We start from the raw sequence: 8,783 nt of genomic DNA on the forward strand, positions 1-8,783 counted from the left end.
CGGTCCTCCACCCGCAGGGGGCGCTGCCTTTCTGGCGAGAACCAGGATGGGGACGCCGTCAGGTCAGAGAACAACTTGAGGCACCGAAAGGACAATTATGACAGTCGTTCATGTCATCCGCGCCCTATATTTTATTTAAAAAGCATTCACCGCATCTGCTACGGAGGAAAAAGGCCCCATGTTGGATACTTCACTTTGCTTGTAAGGTGCCCTTTTTTCCTTTGGAATGAGGGGCCGGTGACATGCTAATGCTGCTAATATACGTCTGATACGACGTGATAGGTAGAGAAAGATGTGTGTATAAACCTCTGGAGACAAGCTGAAAGCCGGCCTTTGTCTGTTTATAGTAAAATACTTCACGAGTTATAAAAGGATATTGATAATGGGCCACGGAAGAGCTCATGAAATTTGATATTCCGGAGAAACTTTGACTTCAATTGGTGGAAGTCACAAAACGTGGGGAAATTGTTACTTGGCGGAGGTCTGCCGTGTGCTTTTTCCCTGTTCTTGTATTCAGACCACTGAAATACAGTATTTTCACGTAATATTAATGTAAAGTTGAAAAGCTCTTATTTGCAAACTAACGCGTCATCTGCCAATTAGCTAACATTAGCTGTAGGTTCAGGGTTCGACAGGCGTTGGGAATTAAACTGATTAAAGCGATCATCACCAGCCTCAAAAACGGAAAGGTAAAAGGTGACTATTATAATTTCAATAACACTTCCACGTATTTTAATATTCAATGCTTTGTACCATGGGAAGATTAGGTGGCCATCACATCAAATCAGACGCTCACCACCTGCTCGCATCAGGCTTCGAACCTTGGTGATCATTTCTGGGCTGAGACAAATGTTTGAAACCGAACCTGCTAAAATACTTCTGCCCAAACAGAGCTGCGAGTCACGGACTTTGTCACTTATTATCTTTATTGTATTCCAGAAAAGCTGCTAGTGAGTCCAGTGTGTTTTTGACAGGCCAGCACCATTTAAGAGCTGCTGAGTGGACGAGCAGAGCATTCCTGCCAGAATTCCAAATGCCTTCAGGCTGTTTGTTTTGAGGATATAAGCAGAAATCAATGAAGTGACTGTAACATTTCAACTCACAGCCATGTGTTTATGCTTCTCTGCAGCAACCTCCTGCTGGCTGAAGCGTGATGCATCCAGAACAGCCCAGAACGGGTCTTGCCCTGCAGAAATGCCAGGCAGATTCATCCCCTCAAGGCACTCAGCACACCGGCCTACTGCGTTGCCTTACTCAAAATGCCAGGCCTCTTCGCTTCTGCTCCCTGCTCCCCAGGGTCCGTGCAGCTGAGGCGGCTGCTCCGCAGATGTCCTCGACTACTTCAGTGTCCTCCTCCTCCTCCACCAGCCCAGCTGCTACACCCTTCTCCTCTGTCAGCACCATGCATCTCAACATAGGCAAGCCAGAAATCTCCGACACAGGATGGGACCGCCTCAAAGACCTCTTTCAAAAGGAGTTAGTGTTTTTCTTCCATTCTGGTTTACGTGCCCCTTTCCTCATTGTTTGGACACAGATGCCAAAGCAGAATAACGCAATAGTGAAGCTTGCTTGCTTGAAGTGAAGCTTTTCTGTTCTTGTTATGAACAGAAAATAATAATGAGGCCATTAACTGTGAATTTTCTTGAAGAAAAAACTGTCTTTCATAGGGCCTATTTGTTCTCCTTTGTACTGTATAGTTAACTAAATGTACTTAATCATTCTCAGATGTTTAAATCTTTTTGGGAAACCACACGATTTTAGCTTAGGTAAATTTTTAATCTAATTTATAAATGAGAACTCCCCTAATTTTTTGCCTATAGTGTGACCCACAAGTACCCAGAGGAACTCATCAGTGTAATAAAAAGCGGCGTAGTGGCGGCATTCGCGGGCTTACTGTACGGGGGCCTGCCAGCAGCTCGCCACGCCAGGCAAAGGTACATCCAAGTCAGCCAAGCAGAACTCTATACCAGTCGGGTGGATGCAGTGGTGAGTGGCGCAGTAAAAGGCAGAAAGTAAACTGCATGTGATTGTGAAGGTGTGTCAAACTCCTGGCACTGATTTTCCGTTGGTATTCTGTCCAATCAGCGCTCAGCACACAATGCAGCAATCCGCGGGTTTGTGAGATATGGATGGAGGTGGAGCTGGAGGGTGGCTGCTTTTGTAACTCTATTCAAGTAAGAAAAAGTAGAAACAGTTACACAATAAGTTTTCAAGTTCAGTTATACAACTGTTTTGAAATTAACCACATTATGCAAATGACTGTTGTCTAACCTCTTTGTTGGGTTCTTGGATTGGCCTCAAATTCTTTTTATGACACATCATTGGAATGGTTATTTTTTTGATAAGTTTTCTGAATTTGGTGCTTCTAATGTTTTATGGACAATAGTCAGTTAATCGAACTGTGTTCCCTTCTTTCTCCAGTTCTGTCAGCACAGGGCTCTCTGTCTACAGAGACCAGTACAGCCTTGGCCATTATGCTGCAGCTGGAGGTTAGTCAAATGAGCTTCACTCAAAAAAATGAAATAAAATAAAATGTGTCCTGTCATCAGCCACACATCTCTAAAGGCCATCATCATAACTGCTGTTTTCTGTGTAAATCTGGATCATTTGTTTTTGCAATTAAGCATAATAATGTGTTCTCTTTGATTTTCCAAACGTGTTGACTTCTCTAATCGTATGCCACATGATTTTATATATAGTTTTTATTTTAAGGACATAATTGGGTCTGTCCATGAACCCCGGTACCACAAACCTCAGAATGCATTTACTTAACCAAGTATGTTTGTGTATGTCCACAATCACCCAGGTCATAGCAGCTCAATACTTTAGTCCAGGCTGCTGCACCTCTATGGGACGGTAGCAAGACATTGTAGCTCCCACCAAAAAGCTCTTTCAGCTACTCCATCAACCTGCTGAGTTCTAACCTGTTTCAGAACTTCATAACTGACGTGCGATTGTCTGTGTGCAGCTGTGACAGGAGGCCTTTTTAGACTGAACCTGGGTCTGGGAGGGCTGATTGCAGGCACCATCATCGGTGCAGTTCTGGGGTAAGTTTCAGTCTGAACATGCTGACATTCCATTACATAAATAATTTAATCTCTGCTCGAAGCATTTGTGTAACCTCAGTAGTAGCTATTTTATGAAACAGACAGTTCTGCGTGCTCGTGTGTGCAGTACATGTTCATGCTTTTGTGCTTAACAGCAGTGAGCACTCTGGCAGCCAGCTGCGCTCCTCCAAGCAACCCTCTGTCGCCCAGCTGAACCCTTTTCCTTCCCATCCCCACCCCCCACCTCTGTTTCTGGCGCGCCAGAAGGACTCATGTGCGCTGAAGAGGGCCATGTTTTGGGTAGTAGAGCAAGGCGCCAGGCCAGCGCAGCAGCTGCGCCTCTGCATTTATATAATCTCTGGTTGTTTCATCCCCTCCTCTCCATTGACTTTGGTCCGATCTGTACTCCTGCTCCACTCCCTGACTGTCCTCAGATCACTTTGAATTTGGTTTTAAATTGGATTGTGTTGTGCGAGATGTTTGTCCGCGCTGCAGACGACATGACCTGGTTTGAAATGGTGCCGTGGTCTGCTGCCTGTTATTGGCTCAGCCTCTCCTCCTGTTGGCTCCATACAAGCATCACCTCCTCCTCTCAGTTTCTGCCTGAGGAGCAGCCAGCCACCTGGAGCATTGGATATGTGAAAATAGCCCCTGCTCCATCTCTGCCAGGTGCAGGAAAGGCAAAAAGGGGCAAAATGTAGGCAGGCAGCAAAATTGAAAAGCACATCACGCTCCAGATCTCTCAGAACTCTGTTCGGCGTGAGGCAGTGGTGTGACTGGAAGGATATGGTCCACTTCACAGGAGTTGGATATGCATTTGCTACAGTGGCGCTAATAACACAAAGCTAGAGAGGTTTTAAATAATCTGAAGGACCTCGTGAGCCCCTGAACCAGTTATTGTTTGTAAGACCTATTTCTGTATTCAACATTGCAGAATGGCCTAAAAGGATGAGAGTACTAAAGGGTACTAAAAGGAATCACATGAGCAGGCAGTGACTCCTAGTGGGAACAGCATAAAGGATCTTGGCATAAGTTTTAATGTATACTACTTTAAATGTGTAAATGAACTTGTGTTCAGGCTTCCCACTGGCGCTTTGATCATAAGCATGCAGTCGATGGCTGGAGAGTCTGCGAGAGACCGCAGAAAGAGAGAGCGGAGGGAACAGTATGAACTCAGACTTGCAGAATGGTAAGAAGCTTATGAAGACTTATATTATTCCACACTTTGTTCGTTTGACAAACCATAAAATTGTGACGAGTCAATGAAATTGGACTTTGTGTCATTCTCTCCATAGGAACGCCCGTCTCCAGCTGACTGATGAGTTGATTGGAGATCTCGGTGACATATCTGCATCTCAGGATGCCGATGAGGATATGCAGAGAATCCAGGAACTTCTCAGTTTACCTCATAATGAGGCTGTTTCACAGGACACGAGCCATCAATAACAGTAATGTCTGTTGCACCTTGCACGTGGGACTTCACATATTTGTTGGGACAAATGGTTGGTCTTCACAACTCTTCTTGTGGTGATTGCAACACGTTTCACGGACACGAGCACGGTTGGATCAACTCCTGTTAGTGAGCTCTTGTTTCAGTAGATCTGAGTTTCACATCTCTTTTCTCATTTAAATGCATTTTGGCTACATGAACATTTCTGGTCCATTAAAGTTGCTGCTAGTGGTGGGGCATGATTCTGACTCCTAATAAATGTGTGTTCCCACAATTGTGTGTTCACATGACAGACCTAAACTGACCTCATGCAGAGCTACATGAAGAGTGTTTTTAGATTATACTTATTCATGATTCTATTGGTTAGCACTGTCAAGTGATCAGAAGTCTCGTTCCTGCTCCTGAAATGTATACACCCTATTAAAACATTCTCACCTAATGTAAAATATGGAACAAATGTCAGTAATCACCCCTCACTGCTTCAGTGTAAGTTATTGCCTTCGGACACTTGTTATCATGGTAAAATTCAACACTTGTCCTACAACAGTCATGTTGCTACAGGTTGCCGTGATTATCATGTATATGCTGTGGGGCTGCCAAAAAGGAGGCCAAACAAGACCTTGTTTGCTTTAGTAAAGAGGATCTTATCAGGATGATCATCAGTGAAGACAGGTAATATGTTTAAGCCCAACAAATGGATAAGTATTAGAAATACATTTTAGTTAGCTAGTTAACCTGTTGGGTAGAAATATTCAGTAGGGATGTGCGTGGAAAACCAGTCCAGTGTGATTTTCTTGTTTCAATTTAAGAATCCTAGTTAATATTTTGAAAAGCATGAAAACAAGATAATTTCCATTATTTGCCTGTTTGTTTTTTCATGAGGGGGAGTAAATCTTGACTGAAACAATGAACCAGTGGGTAGTGATCCAGTACTTTGTCCACCAATCTGAGCTCAGCATTAATAAATGCCACCGGTTAACGTTTGTGTTGTAAAGCAGTCCTGGTGCAAAATAAGTCACTATATCAAATCCTAGTCAAGTGTTGATTGATTACGTGAAGTTTAACCCAAAGTTAACCTCAACATTTTCATGCACTAAGCCAAACACTTTAAGAGAGAAAGACCTTCAGACCAAAATGGTTACAGTCCATCTTCTGATTAAAAGTTTGCAGTAGGTGATGATGTGAAACCTTGTTCCAGTTAAAAATAATGGATGATAGTTATCTTTTTTTTTTTACACGGGCACGGCACATGGCAGACCTGAACGCAACACAAATATCCATTAACAAATGCTGTTTTCAGTCTATTATGGATTTCAAAACAACCGCAGCTGTGAGGGTGGCTGCTCAGATTGGCAGAGATGATTCTAAACGCGAGGGTATTTGTGATTAAACTTAAAGTGAAAGTTGACCAATGTTATATTCCAAGGCGCAGTGCGGCGAAGTCAATTCTAACTTTTGAAAGTTGAGTAGTTGAGTAATCGTTGTTTCGCACGGACCGCCACGTGGTCTCTTACTATACTGAACGATGACGTCAGCGCTGCTCGCGCTCGCCTCTGGCTGCGCCACCTTAGTGTGCCGCTCGTAAAACTGGTGTAAGATAATCAAATAACGCCTATTTAATTATCTTCATTAGTTTAAAATTGTGCACACAGCCGAAAATGATCATATTGCTGTGCCGTTTGCGCCCCTTGTGCAGTTTGCACAGTATTACAAAGTTTGTTTGAATTTTAGTTAATGACGGCAGGGCTGATGTTTAAGCGCAGTTCAGCCGTCGCCTTGAGAACACAAACGCACCGCCGCGCAGGAAGAGAGGAGCCCCTGACAGCAGCATGCGGCTCGAGGGCTGGGCTCAACCGATCAGACACGTCACACGTTGGGCTCCGCCTACCCCCACGTTGATTCGCGCGCGAGTACGGACACCTTTGCCCTCTGTATATTCAGTGTTAAATCATCAAGCTCTGTTGGAGACGGGTTACAAGGCAAGGAGAAGTAAACTAGAATATGTTTTATTTGAAGCACCTTTCTTAAGGTCGCTGTACAGGGATTGAGAGAAATAAAATAAATCACAGAAATAAAAATATACAATTCAGTTATTCCCAAAGTGTGGTACTGCATGTGGGGCGTGAGAGGTCTTTTAGGTTAAATAAATGTGCTTTAAATCCAAATAATCTTGTAAATATTTTTAATTACTGTAAAATATTTGACATGATTTTACCACCAATTGAGTATTATTCTACTGTCATTTAAACTGAATGTGACAGGAGTCACCTTATTTGTTGTGACTTGGCTTCTGTTGTGACAGATCATAATTGATGGAACGCCTTGTTTTGTTTTTGTGGCAGCCAAGATTCAGCGTTGGCTCACAAACGTATTCAAGTGAGCATGTATCAGTTGTGTGAGTGTTGGAACAGTGAACAGCCGTTAAACTGTGTCATCCACCCTTTTTGTGTAAGACAGGTGCTCAGCAGCAACATCACCCCTCCCACTGGGCGAGTTTAAGTTGGCTGGTGGTTGATTAAATTCTTGCATAAGGATCACAGCTGTGATTAAAGGTTTTATGATTTCAGAGGCTTTATACCTTTTTAGAATGAGTACAATGAATGTAGCTGTTGAAAGAGATGCTCTCAATACCAGAGACATAAAATATATATAAAGTAATAAAGTATAAACTGCTACTGTTGAGGCGGGCTGCGGACATTTGTCAGATTTTAAATTGGCAATGTTATTCTGAAGTTTGGGAATGACAATTGGCAATTATTAAAAGTATAACAGTGTAAAATAAACTACTAAACACAGAATATACAATGAGCCATGAATATATCAAACAAAAATGAGGTTTCAATGTTCAAGCGAGGTCGCGAGGTTGAAATAAGCATAACAGTGCGTGACCAGTCGGGTTTGGGCCGAAAATGACCAGCTTGTGTATTGGGCTCCCCCTTCTGAAATATAATGAAATGTCCTTCGAACTGTACTGTTGTATAGAGAGAAATACACTGCTGATTATCTCCTGGCAGAAGAACAAAAAAACGTTTCGTGAATTGAATTGCTGTGTGAGAAACATTTCTGCATAAGGCAGAGAGAAGATGGAGTCTTCTTTAAAAGTCTTTTGACTTCTCTACAGGTGGTATTTTATTGGTCAATCATCTTGGTCTGGAACTAAAACTAGAACAGATTTAAGCAAAGGAATAAAATGGCTTTTAAACCCTTCACACACGATGTATAAATATTCCAGTTATAGGTTTCACAATTCCTTCCTTCGTGTTACCAAATAGGGCATCAGTTTTTCTTCAGTTGAAAGCAGGAAAGGGGGAGGTCCCCCGAGCATCTGGGTCTGGGACATCGTGTCTCATGACCAGAGGTCAACCCCCACTTCTACCTATACATACAAATATGCGCTGTTTCCCAATGTCTCACAGTTATATAGACTAAAATAAGTAATAATTCATTGTTTTATGATTACAGAACAAAATCAAACTATATATTTGCTACATCGATTAATATAATTCCACAATTAAACTCTGTGAGCCAATAAACAGACTACATTAGTTCTGTAATGAGATATATTCTACACAGTTCATATCTTTTATCTCCAGTCTTATTTGATATTTCATTCTATCATGTTATTATAGTTGGTATTGAAAATATAGTTTACCATTCATTGTCACCAGTCATTAATAAGTCATTTTCCTTATGGCACTGTTGTTGCTGCTTAGTTCTCCTGTACCTTTATGTTTGATATAGTGCTGAAATTCAGTAGCCAACTGATGCAAATCCTAGTCTGCAGGCTGCAGCAGGTTTTTCTTGTTGCTTGCACGCAATTTATCTATCAAACTGGGGAGAGCTGGACCTGGGTGGAGGCCCTCTGAAGATGATGTTGGCTGCAGAGTTCTGGACTCACTGGTGATGATGGAGAGATTTAAGGGGGGTACCAAAGAACAGGGAGTTGAAATAGTCAATGCAGGAATTGATCAAGGAGAGAATGAGGATGGCAGAGAAGTTGGATGTGAGGGAGGGGCAGACACGGCTGGTGCATTGAAGGTGGGCGTAGGGGTCATCGTTTTTGGGCTGGAATAGGAGTGAGATGTCTGAGGATTATACCCCGTGTCTTCACCTGAAGGGAGGGGGGTCATGGACAGTTGGAGCTGGGTCGTGTCTGCAATGTGTTGGTGGGAATTCTGGCCAGGGGAGTGCGGCTGGAGAGATATGACCTCTGGCAGAGGAGGGGTGTTCCGCTGATGCCAAGGTCAGAAGGTGATGAGGATGAGGATGGTCCATGAGGATGGTGT

At 43.0% G+C, this 8,783-nt stretch overlaps 1 protein-coding gene across 3 annotated transcripts; it reads left to right on the top strand.

Annotated features, from left to right (window-relative positions):
• The first annotated feature begins 15 nt into the window (after positions 1-15).
• On the top strand, positions 16-4,973 carry timmdc1 (translocase of inner mitochondrial membrane domain containing 1). Of its 3 annotated transcripts, none has more exons than XM_057026224.1 (9): positions 51-201; positions 604-689; positions 1,130-1,476; positions 1,821-1,986; positions 2,086-2,174; positions 2,422-2,489; positions 2,969-3,047; positions 4,126-4,236; positions 4,343-4,973. In XM_057026224.1, exons 3-9 carry the CDS (start codon positions 1,154-1,156, stop codon positions 4,491-4,493), a joined length of 987 nt encoding a protein of 328 aa, XP_056882204.1. In that variant the 5' UTR covers positions 51-201; positions 604-689; positions 1,130-1,153; the 3' UTR covers positions 4,494-4,973. The 3 variants fall into 3 exon arrangements, with proteins under 3 accessions (XP_056882202.1, XP_056882204.1, XP_056882203.1); XM_057026223.1 differs by having other exon boundaries at positions 61-201; positions 604-696; XM_057026222.1 differs by lacking the exon at positions 604-689 and having other exon boundaries at positions 16-201.
• Positions 4,974-8,783: the final 3,810 nt, after the last annotated feature.

Source organism: Takifugu flavidus, chromosome 3 (assembly GCF_003711565.1).
Source record: "Takifugu flavidus isolate HTHZ2018 chromosome 3, ASM371156v2, whole genome shotgun sequence".
Taxonomy (NCBI): domain Eukaryota; kingdom Metazoa; phylum Chordata; class Actinopteri; order Tetraodontiformes; family Tetraodontidae; genus Takifugu; species Takifugu flavidus.

What these genes read in the sequence shown, in the direction of transcription:
- timmdc1 (XM_057026222.1), top strand. Translation starts at nt 1,154, where the DNA reads ATGCATCCAGAACAGCCCAGAACGGGTCTTGCCCTGCAGAAATGCCAG. An exon ending in AAAGACCTCTTTCAAAAGGA is followed by an intron (nt 1,477 to 1,820) that starts GTTAGTGTTTTT and finishes TTTTGCCTATAG; the next exon opens with TGTGACCCACAAGTACCCAG. An exon ending in ATCATCGGTGCAGTTCTGGG is followed by an intron (nt 3,048 to 4,125) that starts GTAAGTTTCAGT and finishes ACTTGTGTTCAG; the next exon opens with GCTTCCCACTGGCGCTTTGA.